The sequence below is a fragment of the Bison bison genome, unplaced genomic scaffold (assembly GCF_000754665.1).
Source record: "Bison bison bison isolate TAMUID 2011002044 unplaced genomic scaffold, Bison_UMD1.0 scf7180017864270, whole genome shotgun sequence".
NCBI lineage: Eukaryota > Metazoa > Chordata > Mammalia > Artiodactyla > Bovidae > Bison > Bison bison.
In genome coordinates, this window is record NW_011494842.1 from 8,759,174 (window position 1) to 8,775,787 (window position 16,614).

The following is a 16,614-nucleotide window of genomic DNA, read 5'->3' on the forward strand; positions in this document are numbered from 1 at the left end:
CCCCAGGGCCCACCATGACGGGCCCCACAAGCTCCAGGTGAGCAGTGTCCAGACGGGCTCCTTGTCCTACTCCCTGTGTCTGCTGAGACACATCCTCCCATCCTAGAATTACCTGCAGTTGTTCAGACCCCAACGCACACCCTTTTTATCCTCATTTCTGAGGTCTTAAGGAATAGTTCAGCCATGACTCCACTCCACATCCACCAGGGTCTTGCTGGGAAAAGGAGGGCAGAGCCCACTGTGGGTGGCTTCACAGGGGAGATGATTGTGACCGAAGTGGGGAGTGGGGTTCTGATCTGAGCTCTGATACAAGTCCCGCTCCAAGCCCCAGCAGGCAGCCTGCCCCCACAAAGCCCGCAGCTCAAGTCCCCAGGTGGGCAGGATGGGCAAGGCCTCCCTACCCCAGGCCACAGCCCTTTCTCCCGGGGGTCTCCTACCAGTGGGAACTCGTGGGACACCCTGCCGTCCGGGGGCAGCTTGGCCCCGAAGCCGAGGGCGGGGAACATCTTGTCGCTGTCGTAGTGCTGGATGATCTCGCCGACGGCGGTCAGCGCCAGCGCGTAGGCGTTCAGCTGGTAGGGGCTCATGTAGTGCAGCGACGTGGACTGCGAGGGGTTCCCTGCGAAGTGGGTACAAGGGGGTACACTGGATGGCCCGGACATGCCAAGTCACCGGGCTCGGAATGCAGAAGGGGTGTCCAAAGGCACCCCTTTCCTTCCCTTACTGAGCGTTCAATCCTTGAGCAAACCATGGCTGCGAAACCCTCCGAATGGAGCCTGAGTCCCTCCTCTGTGAATCTAGCCTCTTGCTCGTAGGACTGCAGCAGCCTGATCTCCAGGTCTCTGCCCTGTGTCCACACTCAGCACACCCACCAGGCTGAGTCTACATCAAAACTCACCTAATCACACCTCTTCTCTGCTCAAAATGCCCCGATGTTTCCATTTCACCCAGAGCTGAATCTAAAGTCCTTATGAGGGCCCACACAGCCCCACTGGAACCGGCCTCCAGTGACACCTCTCTGCATCTCCTACCATCCCGTTACTCCCTCGGTTCCAGCGTCTAGCCATCCCCGCCTCAGGGCCTTGGCAAAGACTGTTCCCTCCGCTCTGGGACATCCTTCCACAGATGTGCGCATGCCTTCCTCCCTCCCTTTTCAGGTCTGCTGTGGTCTTCCCTGGAGCCTGTTGAAAGCTACAGTCCCCACCCCTCTTCCTGGCTTGTTCTCCATAGCCCTTGTTACCACTGATATGGTCCATATATTAGTTACTTGTTTATTAACGAGAGTAGTACAGCACAGGCTGCCAAGTATTAACCCTTTTTCTACTTCCTGCTGTGTGATCTTGGATATGAATGCGTAACCACTCAGCCTCAGTCTCCCCAGCAGTAGAATGGGGGTAATAATAGTCCCCAGGCTTCCCTGGTGGCTCAGATGGTAAAGAACCTGCCTGGAATGCAGGAGACCTGGGTTCAATCCCTAGGTTGAGAAGATCCCCTGGAGAAGGGAATGGCAACCTACTTGCAGTATTCTTGCCTGGAGAATCCCATGGACAGAGGAGCCTGGTGGGCTACGGTCCATGGGATCGCAAAGAGTCAGAGACAGCTGATCAACTAACACTATACTATACTAATAATAGTCCCCGCCTCACTGGACTACTGTGAGGATTAAACAGATGTTACTATAACTCTCCTCATTGTTATGAATACTAAGCACCGTACCCCCTGGCCGCCCCCCCAGTTCTGACGTCTCAGCACTCTGCCGTGGTAGGGCCTTGCAGAGAGAGGTTTCTGACAAGCCTGCAGACTACCAGACCTGAGGAATTTCTGATTGAGCGGGGCTTAATGCAGGTGCAGAGTCCAAGGAAGGCTGTCATGGCTCTAACAGTTAGGCACTGATTGCTCCCAACCGCTCAGCCCCCCTGGAGAAGGTCAGGGAAGGAAGGAAGCTGGGGCAGCCGAGCAGAGGCGAGGCCTGGAGCCCCCGGGTGCCCCACCTCCCAGTCCTGCCTCTGCCTCCCCTCCAGCCTGCAGGCTGGCCTGCACATCATGCTCCCGCTCGTGCTCGGTCGCTCAGTCGTATTTGACACTTTGCAACCCCAGGGACTGTAGCCCGCCAGGCTCCTCTGTCCGTGGGATTCTCCAGGCAAGAATAGTTGGAGTGGGTTGCCATGCCCTCCTCCAGGGAATCGTCTCAACCCAAGAATCAAACCCGCATCTCTTACATCTCCTGCATTGGCAAGCAGGTTCTTTGTCGCCAGTGCCACCTGGGAAGCCCTGGACTGCACAGGGGCTGTGCAGTCTGATCCTGCGAGGAAACACCCCTGCTCCAGGGCTCCCCACAGCATGGCTTTCCTATTCCCCCAGGGAGGCTGTGTGTCCTCAAGAGCAAGGCTCAGGGTATGTAGGCCCAGAGCCCGGCTTTGTGAGTGACCACGATCCAATCAGCGAATGCCTTTGCCACCTTGGCTGTATCTTTGGTTCTCCAGGCCCAAATTCCTCCTTTTTGGGAGGATGAGGCCAGAGAGTATGGAAGACCTGGCGTCCAGCTAGGGACAACTACCACAGTCCTGAAAAGCCCTCCCTTTTCCAGGCCCCCAGCCCCCACCCAGCTCCTTGGCCCATGCCCGCTACTCACCATTGGAGGCTGTGAAATCAATGGCCACCGTGAAGTTGATCTGGGTCCTAGAAGAAGGAGGACAACAGGGGAGTTAGCTGGCCAAAGGCAGGGCTGTGGGGAGGGCGAAGCGTACTGGACCGGAGTGAGAACCCCGGCTTCCGCCCCAGCCCTGCTGCATGCCATGTATGTAGTCTGGGTGAAGCATTTGTCTCCTTCAGGTCTGGAAAACTGGAAGCGTAGCATCAGCCCCGCCTTCCCCCAGAGGACGGCTGTGAGCATCAAAAGAGTGAGGCAGTGGGACAGCTCTCCAAAGATGTTTACGTTCTGCTGGGCACATGTCTACGATTACTTATTTCCTCTCCAAACCCTGCCCCTGGGCCCACCGGAGGCCAGTGAAGTAGGGTTTCCCTGTATTCCTGGCTCAAATTTGGAGTCAGATTCAGGGTTAAACCCGATTTAGCCTTACTGTTTAACCTGGCAAAAAAAAAAAAAAAAGACAAACAGGCATTGTGCATCTCCTGAGGGAAGAACAAAACACCACCCATGAAGCTGTCTTGCCAAAAAAATGGAACTGGAATCCAGCTGAGCTTCCAGAACTATCTACCAGCGGTTTACAGGAAACACAGGGGACGGAGGAATATGTTAAGCGACACTGGGGGGGATGCAGGGGGAGCCTGTGGGAAATTCTGTAGGAGCATTACTGGAAGATCCCCCCTGGGCCGGCAGCATCAGGATCACGTGGGAATCTGTGAGGAGTCTCAGGCCCCCAGTGGACCTACTGAACCAGAATCCCTTGGTGGGGTGCAGGAATTTGTTTTAACAAGCCCTTCAGGCACTTGGGGAAACCACTAGATGAAAAGATAACGAGGAATTCCCTGGTGGTCCAGTGGTTAGAACTGGACGCCTTCTCTGCTGAGGGCATCCCGGTTTAATCCCTGGTCAGGGAACGAAGATCCCACAAGGAGCGGCGTGACCAAAAAACAAAAGATAATTATGAGACAAATCAACCAATCGCAATATATGGACCTTGCCTTGATTTTACATTCAAATAAGCCAATTCAAAAACATTATAAGACAACTGGAGAAATTTGAATACTGACTAGACAGTTGGCATTAAGGAACTACTTGGTTTTTAGGTGTGATTTTGGTATTGCTGTTATATTTTACAAAGAGAGAGTCCTTTTCTATTTTAGAGACACATCCTGAAGTAATTAGGGGATGAGACATGATGTCTGGATTTGCTTCAAAATAATTGGGTGGAAGGGTGAGTGTGTGGAACAAGACTGTCTGTGAGCTGGTAACTGTCGAATCTGGGTGGCCGGTACTTGGGGGCTTATCATACCGTCTCTCCACTTTTGCCTGTTTGGAATTTTTCCATAATAAAAAAAAATTAGGTTTTGAGGATTCATATTCAGGGTTAAAACTTTCTGAGGGTTTGGCTGTTCTAGGTTCCGTGCCAGATGCTGACAAAACAAAGCTGACAAGACATGAATCCCTGATAAAGTCTAGTCTTGTGATTCTCACACACAGTGAGTGTAGAGTCACCAGGGGAGCTTGTTTACAAAGACTGTCCCAGGGCCTCCCTCCCAGGGAGGGAGTTGGTCTGAGATGGGGTCCCAGAATCAGCAAACATCCCCTGCCTTCAAGCAGCGATTCTGAGGAGGGGGCTCTAGGATCACACCCGGGAAAACTCTGTTCTGAGTTGTGACCATGGATGATATACGGTGAGGTTCACCTTGGGCTTCCTGGGTGGCGCTAGTGGTAAAGAACCCGCCTGCCAATGCAGGAGACATAAGAGACCCGGGTTCGATCGCTGGGTCAGGAAGACCCCCTGAGAAGGGCATGGCAGCCCACTCCAGTATTCTTGCTTGGAGAACCCCATGGACAGAGGAGCCTGGTGGACTACAGTCCATGGGGTCACAAAGAGTCCACATGACTAAAGTGATTTAGCACGCACGCAGGGCTCACCTCACCTGCACCGAGCAGACAGTCCCTATCAGAAACCACAGCTCTCGCTCCACTTGATCACAGCTGAGCTGCTGCTCAGTGAACCTTCCATCTTCGGGAAGGGGGAAGGACATGGTGAGCAGGAGACCCCACCCAGGGTATGCTGGCCAGAGAGAGTCCTCCCCACACGCCTTCCCCCTTGTCTGCCGCCCTCGGCCAGAGCATTCAGTAGACGCCAAGCTCTGAGGGAGAAGGAGCCACAAGGTGGCAAGAGGTGGTTCTGGCCTGCGGGACTGCAGCTGAGGGACCCTGTCAGCCTGGCTCTTCCAAATAGAGCGTGAGAGAAGGGGCTTCCCTGGTGGTCTGGGGGTTAAGACTGCGCCTTCCAATGCAGGGGGTGAGAGTTCAAAGCCTGGTTGGGAAGCTAAGATCCCATATGCCTCGCGGCCAAAAAAACAAAACATAAAACAGAAGCATTGTTGTAACTCTTGAGAATCCCTTGAACTGCAAGGAGATCAAACCAGTCAATCCTAAAGGAAATTAGTCCTGAATATTCATTGGAAGGACTGATGCTGATGCTGAAACTCCCAATATTTTGGCCATCTGATGCGAAGAACCGACTCATTGGAAAAGACCCTGATGCTGGGAAAGACTGAAGGCAGAAGGAGAAGGGGACAACAGAGGATGAAGTGGTTGGATGGCATCACCGACTCAATGGACATGAGTTTGAGTAAGCTCCGGGAGTTGACGATGGACAGGGAAGCCTGGCGTGCTGCAGTCCATGGGGTCGCAAAGACTCAGACATGACTGAGCGACTGAACTGAACTGAATGTTGTAACAAATTCAAAAAAGACTTTACAAAATGGTCCACATTAAAAAAAAAAGGTGAGGGAGAGGCGGGCTTTTTCACTCCTTAAGTAGTCTTTCCTGCTCTGGTTCTGAAATGGCTCAGGAAAGGAAAGGACTGAAAAGCAGGTACTTCTGTTGAAAAGTGACTCCCTGCAGACTCACCTCTCCTGCCTAAGGGCAAGGACAGGCTGCTCAGCAACCAGTTCCATCTCTGACTCCGACAAGGGGACAGAGGCACCCAGGGCCTTCCTCCTGGTCCAGGTGGGTGAGGGAGGAGAGAATCCCTAGACAAACGCCTCTATCAGCTGCCTGCCTGGACACGCACGCTGGCCTCTCGCTCCCTAGAGCTGACGGCTCCCTCACCCAGGCTCTCCAGAGTGTGAAGAGAGGAGAGGAGGAGGGCCAGGGCTTGCCTCTGTGAGCGCCCTCTCAGCAAGATGACAAGACCTCACAGCACCCAGCCCTTGGACTCATCCATCTCTCTCACACCCCACCTCATAGCTATGAGGCAGATTCAATGGCGGTGGTGGTGGTGGTTGAGTCGCTAAGTCGTGTCTGACTCCTCGAGACACCATCAAGCCCACCAGGTTTCTCTGTCCGTGGGATTCTCCAGGCAAGAATACTGGAGCAGGTTGCCATTTCCTTCTCCAGGGGATCTTCCAAACCCAGGAATCGAACCCAGGTCTCCTGCACTGCAGGCAGATTCTTTACCAACTGAGCTACAAGGGAAGCTTGGTGGATTCATTACTATGGAAGAAACGCAGCCTGTGACGGCGAGATGAACCCTGCTGCTGACTAAGCGGCGTGGCCTCGGACATCTTCTGTAAAATGGAGATAATTATCTTCCCTGGCCCCCTGTGTCCCGTAAATTGGGGGCAGTCTGCCCACGGACAGAGGAGCCTGGCGGGATATAGCCCATAGGGTCACACAGAGTCGGGCACAACCGAAGCGACTTAGTGTGCACGCATGCAAATGGGAAGGATAAACAGGATGAGGGCTGCTTGAAAATTACCATGGGATGTCAGGGGTGGTTTTTCAATAGGATAGAGCACAGAGCAGTTCTGATGGGGGAAGGAGCAAGGGCAGGGGCTGGAGTTGACGTTGGGGAGGGACGGGTAGGCCTCTGGGGGACTGCGGTAAGGGCGTGTGCTCAGCGGGGACAAGGAGAGCTGCAAGCCTGCGGGCTGCAGGCTCGAGGCAGCAGGGAGGCACGTCATGGGAGAGTAAGTGTGGCTTCCCAGGGCCTGACTCCTCCCTCTGCCCTGAGAACCAGGTGGCCGAGCGCTGGCTTGGCTGGGATGAACCTTTGGCAATGGCCCCGCCTGTCTCCTTTCCAGACAGGTGTAGTCACTCACCTGCCTGCACCTGTGGGCTCTCAGCTACCCACACCCCTGCCCTGGCACCTGTCCTGGCAGGGAGCGTGCTGGGCAGGACCTCACTGCAGAGTCAGGCTCTTTCTTCATGAGCTGTTTGGCTGGAGTCTCCAGGTTTCTCTGCTTGCCTTGGCCCGGAGGCCAACCCCTCTGGTTCTCTCTGTTCCTTAAACTTGTGTGGGATCATCCCCTGGCCTCTGTCCCAGTTTCTCCTGTTCCTCATAGGTCCCTAATGACACTGGGCAGGTTAATCACTGCCTCCCAGACAGACCATAGGTATCAGAAGCTCAGAGCAGGAAGGAACCTTAGAACTCACTTAATTCCAACCTCTCCGTGTGAGCGGAGGAGATGGATGCCCAGGGAGGGAAAGTGATATGCCCAAAGTACCCCAACCAGTTCACGGCAAAGAGGGGCCTAGGGCCTGGGCCTCCTGACGCCTAGATCAGGGCCTTTCCACCTCCCTAAGCCCTTAGTTCTCTTTGTCATGGAGTCTCACGGAGTCCCCACCACCTGCAGGTCCCCTCGGCACAGAGACCGCCCACGACCCAATCAAGCCCCCATGGCTCAGCAGCGCCCTCTGCAGCCACATCAGGGCCCTGCAGCGCTCTGGGGAGTCGTCTGAGCCCAAATACTGGAGGTCTGATCAGAGCCCAGCATCCCAGGCTCTGGCCAGGACCTCAGAGAGGCCAGGTGGGATCAGTTCGGCTCAGGTCCGTGTGTGTGGGCCCCTTCCCTCCCCCTGAGGCCAAAGAAACCAGGCTGCATCTCTTCTCACCCTCCTTTGATGTAATCGAGAAACGTGCACTCTGACTCCACAGCAAAGGAAAGCAGCGTGACCTTGAAAACAAAAAGAGGCTTGGTCAGCGGGGAGCACTGAGCGGGGAGGGGGTGCGGGGAGCTTTGCAGATGGTGATGGAGCCCCCAGCATGTGCCAGGTTTGCCCACATCATTGCAAACAGTGCCCATGACAACCCTATGAAGTACTATTATTATCTCCACTTTCCAGCCCAGGAAACTGAGGCTCAAAGAAGTGATGCAGTGTGTCCAAGGACACTACCAGGACGTGACCAAGGAAGATGGGAACTCAGATCTGTCTGGCCCCAGACCCTGTGCTCTTGACCTTGATGCCAAACTGCATCCTGGAAGGGCCCTGTCTCTGTCACTGGAGTACAGGGGCTCAAGCCGAGGAACTGAGTTTTCTGTGAATGGACACAGGTGCGGAGGGAGAGGCGGGGTCCCCCCGACACAGGCCTAAGATCTGTCAGTGCTGACAAGCTTCGTGCTTCCATATTAATCCACTACCTATTAATTCTGAAGGGCTTCCTGTTGGCTCAGTGGTAAAGAATCCACCTGCCAATGTAGGAGACCCGGGTCGATCCCTGGGTCAGGAAGATTCCGTGGAGTAGGCAATGGCAACCCACTCCAGTGTTCTTGTTTGGAAAATTCCATGGACAGAAGAGCCTGGTGGGCTACAGTCCGTGGGGTCACAAAGCGTTGGGACAGGACTGAGCACGCACATATGCATTAATCTTGAAATATGCCTCTTTGGTTTGCACTTGTTTTAAACCTTACTTGTCCCACCTCATTCCTCTAGCATTGCCCGATCTCTACCCTCTCAGACCCAAGCCCCTCCTAAGTAGCCTGTCCTTTCCCTGGAGGTAACTGAGCACCTGAGGCCCCCTTGCCTAAGCAGATGCTGCTTGACCTATGCCCCTGCCAACTTTGGCATCAGCTTTCCCAAGACAGGCAACTACCTGGCAGTGGGTTATGATAATGATTTAGGATCGTGGAGACAAATGAAAGCTTGGCAGTTCAGACCAGTTCAATCGCTCAGTTGTGTCCGACTCTTTGCGACCCCATGGACTGCAGCACACCAGGCTTCCCTGTCCATCAACAACTCCCGGAGCTTGCTCAAACTTATGTCCATCGAGTTGGTGATTGCATCCAACCATCTCATCCTCCGTCATCCCTTTCTCGTCCTGCCTTCAATCTTGGCAAAGTCAATTAAATGAGGCGAGAATGGGGCGGGGACAGTTTACCAGGGTCAGAGAATTCCACGCTAGGATTTGTAGCGCCCCCTACTGGTACAGATTCTGTCATCTTTATCAACTCGGTGGGGAGACCAGGTAGGGCTTCCCCTTGACAAAGCGGATGAGCCATTAGCCCAAATAACGGAGAGTCTGTGAGTACTGAGTTGGGCCTTGGAGACGCCCATTCGCTGTGGATGGACAAAGCCTCCCTAGTCTCTAGGAGTGGACTGTGGCAGTGGCCTCTCCTCTATGATCATTAGACTCCACGGGAAGCTTTTAAAACATCTTGCGGCTGGACTGAAGATCCCAAACCAATATCATCAGGCTTTCTGGAGTAGGGATATGGCTCTAGCTTATTTTTGGCTCCTCACTTGAGTTTAACATGCAGTCAGGGTTGAATCCCGCTTCAGGCCCTGGGATGAAGCAATTAATTGCTGAACTTGGCTGGCCATATGGATTGACTCAGGGACCTGGTACTCAGAGTGTGGTCCCTGAACAGCAGCATCAGCATCACACTGATGCTGGGTAGAAATGCAGACTCTTGGCATTTCAGCAAGATCCCCAGGAAATCCTGCACATAGCAAGTAAAGTATGGGAAGCACTAAATATAGATTCCTGGGCTCCCAGCCTGGGTTTCCTAAAATGGAACCCCAGGGACCTGGCCTGGGCATCTGTATTTTAATAGGGATCCTGAACCCTGAGTAATTTTTTTTTTTTTATGGTAAAGATTGGGAAATGCTGGATCAAAGGAAAGTCAGGAGACCTGGGCCTAGCCCTGCCCCTTCCCTAACTCACTGTGTGACCTGAGACATCATGTCCCCTCTCTGGGTCTCAGTTTCTTTATCGCTAAAGCAAGAAAGTTGGATGAGATCAGTGGGTTTCATACCTTATTTATTTATTTTTTTTTAGCTGTACATCTAATATTTCTTAGCTGGGGAATGTGCTGCCCTCTCAAGGGGCATTTGGGAACACGAGGGAGAGCTTTGGGGTCTCACAATGACTGGGGTTCTACTGCTAGCTATGGGCTCAGGCCAGGGAGGCTAAGCATCCCACCACATATGGGGAAGTCCTGTAAAACAAAGAATTATTCGGCCTCAAAGGCTGACAACATCCCCACTGAGAAACCCTGCAGCTTTGGACAAGAAATATTACTCCACGCCTGCATGTGAAGCAGTTATAATCAGAGAAGCGGTGGTCAGCAGAGTCCAGTTTACAGTCCTGCATCTCCCATGAGTCTGCCACAGCCACCCTGTGCCTTCAACAGGGTAGGGATGGTATATTAGACCCATCTTACAGATGGAGAAAATAAGGTTCCTTGGAGAAATCCTGGGGGCCCCCGCCTGTGACCTCGTCTGGTCTGGAGTTGCCGTTGCCCTGACTCAAATGGCTGCGTTTGGCTGTATTTGCTCCGGGGTGGTGGCCCTCTAGAGTGGGAGGGACTCTAGAGGGTACAGACTTGGGTATGTTTGTGCTGCTAAGACATCAGTTTGTTCTATAAATGCTTTGGTGGGCTCTACCTCAGGGCCTTTGCACATGCTGATCCCTACAGCTAGAACTCTTTTTCCTTGATATCCTTAATCCTTAGCTCCCTCACCTTGCTTAAATCTCTGCTTAAAGGTTATCTTCTCAGAGAAGCTTTCCTTGACTATTTTATATAAAATAGCAAGTTTTGGCCCTTGCATTCTCTATCAATTTATCTCACTATACTTTTAAAATTAATTTTTATTGGAGTATAGTTGCTTTACAATGGTGTGTTAGTTTTTTCTGTATAGCAAAGTGAACCAGCTGTATATTTACATGTATCCCCTCTTTTTCGGATTTTCTTCCCATTTAGGTCACCAAAGAGCACTGACCTGTGCTACTCAGTAGGTTCTCATTAGTTATCTGTTTTACGCATAGTATCAATACTGTGTATATGTAAACCCCAGTCTTCCAATTCATCCCACCCCTACCCCTTGGTATTTGTTTGTTTTCTATGTCTGTGTCTCTTTCTGCTTTGCAAGTAAGATCATCCATGTCATTCTTCTGGATTCCACACTTCACTATACTTTTTTCCACAGCGCTCCCAACCACCTGACGCACACAGGTATTTGTGGGTGCACTTGTCTCCTGTCCCCACCCCCCAACTAGACAATAAGCACCAGGGGGCCAGGGATTTGCATCAGTCTTATTCCCTCCTGCCCCAAACAGTGCCTGGCACTTAGGAGCACACACTAAATATTTGTTGAAGAAATGCAGGAATGTGCTGAAGATCAGCCCCGGAAGCCGCTGGGCCAGGGTAATCCCAGGATGGTCTCGGTTAAGGAGGGGCCGTGTCCACAGCAGCTGCAAGCTGTGGATTTAATTGTTGTGCTCACTGCCTTGTCTACCACCTTCCAGCTCTGTGACCCTGGTTGAGTCACTTCCCTGCCTGAGGCCTTGGTTTCCGCTCTTGTGACGAGGGGATGATAATGCCTGCCTCTTAAGGAAACAACCTGTGAAAAGCACCCCAATGGGGAATTTCCCAGAGTAAGAGCCCAATAAGTTCAAGTCCTTTTCCTTCCTGCAGGAAGAGCCCCTCACGGGAGTTTCTCTCTGGGATTTTTCATCCTGAATCACAGGGCCCAATCCCCCCGACCCCCATTGCTCTGTCAGCCCCCCCCCTCCCCACCCCTCCTCACCCCTAACCCCCAGGTCTGGTTCCCATGCCCTGCAGTAAAGCCACACAGACCACCGGACCCAGCTCGGGGCTCAGGAAGTCTACATCCGCCTCAGAGAGGGAGTGGCTACTCACTGTGCCCGAGTTCACATATTTCTTTTTCTTCATTTTCTTTTTTGGGTTTACCACCTGCCGAGAAAACAAACAAACAAAATAAAACCGAGTTACCAGCTAAGAAGGAGCGTTTCTGAACAGTCGGGGGCTGGGTGTGGCCCTGGGGCAGACGAGAAGGAGGAAGTCAAGGGTGACTTGGGAGACACAGAAGGAAGAAAGAGCTGGAGTTTAGGCACAGGTGGGAACTTCAGGTGGGAGGTCTGGCAAGCTGTGCAGGTGGAAATGGGGGAGAGAAGTCTGGGGGGAGAAACCCAGAACAGCCTCAGAACCACCACAGGTCTGAAGGCCACGCAGCGGACCCGGTGCTGCCTGACGGATTCGTAGGACGACAGTTCACTGGGAGGCTACTGAGACTGGGCACATTGCAGCACCAAGACTACCCTGTGCCTGGATCTCTCAGTCTGTCCCATGAGGGTGTGGGGCTTCTAGAATTTACCGCATCTCAAACATCTACTCCAGAGCAGCTCTCCCACCAGAGGGGAATGAACACGGACTCCTGGGGGTCTGGGCATCACCAAAAGACCTGGCCACAAGCATATGTCTTTGAAGTCATTTCTGTTATCTTTAAATTAGCCTGTATTCCACATTTGCACTCTCTAATTATAACTGTTTCAATATTAAAGCACTGTTTTGTTCCAGATCTTCCTGTGAAGTGGGCACTGAGAAAACATCCTGTTTGTTCTGAGGTTTCCAGCACCACTGGGCACGCACACCCCCTCCCCGCCTCCCCATGTACCAGCCTCTCCAGCCCTAAGCTGCTGCACCCAAACGCCATGCAGGGGACCAGCACCCCCTAGGGGCCAGCAACCTCTCCACTCCAGGGCTGGAGTTCGAAGCCTTCTCCTCTCCCTCTCCTCACGTCCCCAGCGTCTCCAGGGTCCCCAGGGCTGCTATGGGGTCTGCCCTCCTGTGCAAGGGGGCCCTGAGTGGCTCCCAGGACCAGGAGCTCTGTGGGCTCTGGACACAACGGTGAGCAAGACATGGCCCCCACCCCTGAGGATGTCATGGTCTTTGGGGCAGGGGGCGGGGCAGGGGGGAGGTAGGAAGTATGATAAGGGGTTCCCAGCTGGCGCTAGTGTAAAGAAGCCAGTGCAGGAGACCTAAGAGATGTGGGTTCAACCCCTGGGTCAGGAAGAGTCCCCTGGAGGAGGAAATGGCAACCCACTCCAGTATTCTTGCCTGGAGAATCCCATGGACAGAAGAGCCTGGTGGGCTACAGTCCACGGGGTCGCAAAGAGTCAGACACGACTAAAGCGACTTCGCACACACGTACGCATGTAGTATGATAAACAGGTAACAGGCCTGTTTTTAGTGGGGGAGGAGGGAACAGGAGCACCCTCTTCAGACTTGGTGGGTGTGCAGGTAGGGCCTTCCTGGGGAAGGAGCATCACAGGCCACCTCTGAGGCCCGGTAGAGGCCCAACCAGGTGAAGAAGAGCAAAGGGAGCCCCAGGGAGGCACCAGCACAAATGAAGCCACAGAGACTGAGCCAGTATGGAGGTTCAGAGAGCCTCAGATGGCATAAAGGGGCTGAAAGCGAGGGTGGGCAGAGGGACGGGGAACGGGCCAGACCCCAGGGGCTCCTAGAGCTGTGATGTATATGGCTGCTCATACACGCCCCCACCTCAGCTGCACAGAGATTGCAGGTCGCGGGGGCATGATGCTCGTGTGAAGGAGTTCGGCCTTTCCTTGTAGGTAAAGGGCCCTGTCGGACATCAGTTGGGGTGGAGGCTCCCTGCTCTCCTTCGGTGAACCAGGCCGAGACAGCGGGTGAACAGCCAGGTAGTAAGCAGGGGAGCAGTGTGGTCAATTACCATTTTGTAGGCAGCTCTGGGTTACTGAGTAGAAGCGGAAAGGCCATTAGGGGGCTGTTGCAAAGCCCCCCACCCCCACAGGGGAGATGGTGACGGTGGGGGTGGACAGGAAGGAAGGGGACAAAGCTCAGAATATTCAGGTGGCAGGAGGAGCAGGATTCAGTCATGGACTGGGCGCGGGATGTGGGCAGAAGGCATCAGGGGTGCCTCCCCAGGGGCCAGAGGAGACGAGGGTGGCAGGGACTCGAGCCAGTGCATTAGTTTAGGAGGCTGAGTCTGAGGAGTGGCCACATACAGCTGGGCATCTGCGGCGGACACCCAGGCTGACGCCAGGGCCTGAGATGAGGGTCTTTCCTGGCAGAAGCCGATTCTCTCTTCAGGCACTTCAGACACTAGAAAGGCCTTCCTGAGCCTAAACTGGCCTCCCAGAGATGCCCTCCACAGTGCCAGACCTGCCCCTCGGCAGCCAGAATCTAATTTCTTTTCTCCCTGCCGGCGTTACCAGTGTGTGCAGACAGCACTTTGGCTTGCCAGTGTTGCAGTTTCTCTCGTTGTTCACAAGGGAGCAGGGCTCAACGACCGAGAAAACAAGTTGATCTAACCTTTCCTGCTTTAAGCCTGAGAGATCATGGCCTCATCTGAGCCTGTCAAGCACCCTTAGAAGGCCAGACTCCAAGAGATCTGACCCCTTCCCTTCCCTTCCCTTCCCTAAAAATTTTCTTAGAAGACTCTAGGGACTTCCTTGGTGGTCCAATGGTTGACTGTACTTCCAATGCAGGGGGTGGGCTTTAATCCCTGGTTGGGAAACTGAGATCCCATGTGCCATGTGGCATGGCCAAAAAAATGAGTAAATGAGAGTCTGGAGAGGGGCTTCCCTGCTGGCTCAGGGGTAAAGAATCTGCCTGCCAATGCAGGAGACATGGGTTCGATCCCTGATCCAGGAAGATCCCACACGCAGCAGAGCAATTAAACTCCTGCGTCACAACTGTGCTCTAGAGCCCACGTGCTGAGAGAGTAGCCCCCGCTCGCCACAACTAGATAAAAGCCCACACAGCAACAAAGACCCAGCACGGCCAAAAATAAAGAAATTAAAAAAAAGAAAGAGTCCAGAGAAAGAAGGAGCCTGCTGCGTGGGTGGGAGAAAAGAGACAGCTCCGTCCTTTGTCCTTGCAGAAAACAAAGCAATTAACTGTGAGTGTCAGAGCTCTTACAAAGCAATTCATCCACGTTCCATTCTCACAAATAGCCTTGTTAACTGAATTCAGCGTGGGTGTATAATAAGCACCTACTGTGTGCCTACGAGGACCCAGGCCAACGTGAACAGAGCAACAGAAACGGCTGTCACTTAGTCTGCCCTCGGGGCGCTCCGGTCCAGCTGGAACACAAGACCTGTCCACTCGGGACAGAGATACAGGTTGAGGGAGGAACGCAAGGAGGGACTCAGATTCGGTGATGGGAGTCAAAGCCAGCTCTGCGACTTCACTCGCTGAGCGACGTGAGGACAGGGCCAGCTCGTAGGACGGTTGTGAAATGTAAATCTCCTGGCACCCAGGCTCTCGACAGATGATACTAGGAGATAGCACTGACGTAATGCTCACCAGGGGCCAGGCGTGGTTCTAGTAATTTAATTCTCAGTGTGTACGGCACAGAGTGGGGCAGGAGCTCAACCAGGGTCACCCAGCTTATACACAGTAGAGCTGGGATAGGAACCCTGGGCCATAAACGAGGGCTACAAGCATCTGCAGTTCAGTGGGTCTGGCATGAACTGTGCTGTTCATGGAGCTGCCTCACTTCTGTGCCAGAAAACAGGCCACCAGAGAGCAGGGCCTGATCTTGGTCTGTGAGGTTGGGAGCGTATCCTGAGAGAAGAGCACACACAGGCAGAGGCTCAGTGTAGAGACTGTCCTGAGGGCAGAGGTTCTCATCTGCCAAGAGACTGGGTGTCTTGTCCAAGGTTCCCCAGTCTAGACGGAGGCACCCCAGCTCCCGTCCCTCTCTTTCCTTCTAGGACAGAGAACACATTCTGCAGGCCCTGCAACTGCTCTGATGAAAGGGAGGACTCAGGACCTTGGGTCTGGAGCCAGGAACCCGCTGGTACTGTGCCCCACCAGCACTTCTATCCCCTTGCCTGATTGGAAGAGCTCTCTTTGGGGCTGGGGGTGTGGAATATAACTCAATGATCTGGAGTCGGATAAATTTAGATCATTGGCCTCTTCTGCCACTTTCTGAACTTGGGTCAAGTCCCCTCACTTCTTGGAGATTCAGTCTCTTGAACTGTGAAATAGGACAGTAACACCCACCTCACAGGAGAAGATGCAAAGACCCCAGCCCGGGCTCCCTGTGGGCCTCAGAGACTGTGGAAGCTACGTATCGTCAGAGCAAAGCCCACCTCACCTCATAGATGTTGAACTGGCTCTGCCCGCGGGCCAGCTCCCGGTAGCTGGTGGTGAACTCCCCAATGAAGTCGTGGCTGCAAGGGAAGGGCACTGCTGAGAACATGGACTCGAGGCCAGGCTGTTCACACCCATCCCACCCCATCTCATGTCCCTACGCCTGGCTCCAGCCCTGCCCAGCACCTCTGCTCCAGGGGTCCGTGCCAGCAGAGATGGTGGGGCCCTGGGAAGAGCCGAGTGTCACCCATGGGGCCAGAAACCCAGCTGTAACCCAGCAAAGAGCAGGGTCTTGGAGAATGGGACTTACTTCTCATACACTGGACTGGAAGAAACAAGCTGGAATCAAGATTGCTGGGAGAAATATCAATAACCTCAGATACGCAGATGACACCACCCTTATGGCAGAAAGTGAAGAGGAACTCAAAAGCCTCTTGAGGAAAGTGAAAGTGGAGAGTGAAAAGTTTGGCTTAAAGCTCAACATTCAGAAAACGAAGATCATGGCATCCGGTCCCATCACTTCATGGGAAATAGATGGGGAAACAGTGGAAACAGTGTCAGACTTTGTTTTTTCTGGGCTCCAAAATCACTGCAGATGGTGACTGCAGCCATGAAATTAAAAGACGCTTACTCCTTGGAAGGAAAGTTATGACCAACCTAGATAGCATATTCAAAAGCAGAGACATTACTTTGCCAACAAAGGTTCGTCTAGTCAAGGCTATGGTTTTTCCTGTGGTCATGTATGGATGTGAGAGTTGGACTGTGAAGGAAGCTGAGCGCCGAAGA

The 16,614-nt window shown here is 53.4% G+C and overlaps 1 protein-coding gene across 1 annotated transcript in view; it reads right to left on the reverse strand.

The window, feature by feature from the left end:
* Positions 1–16,614, reverse strand: part of CPNE5 (copine V) — a 105,023-nt gene that overhangs the window by 5,068 nt on the left and 83,341 nt on the right. Inside the window, exons 12-16 of the mRNA XM_010848669.1 lie at positions 15,833–15,908; positions 11,587–11,640; positions 7,559–7,620; positions 2,633–2,679; positions 438–619 (exon numbers count right to left, since the gene is read on the reverse strand). Coding sequence (XP_010846971.1) covers positions 438–619; positions 2,633–2,679; positions 7,559–7,620; positions 11,587–11,640; positions 15,833–15,908 — 421 coding nt within the window. The remainder of the gene's footprint in view (positions 1–437; positions 620–2,632; positions 2,680–7,558; positions 7,621–11,586; positions 11,641–15,832; positions 15,909–16,614) is intronic.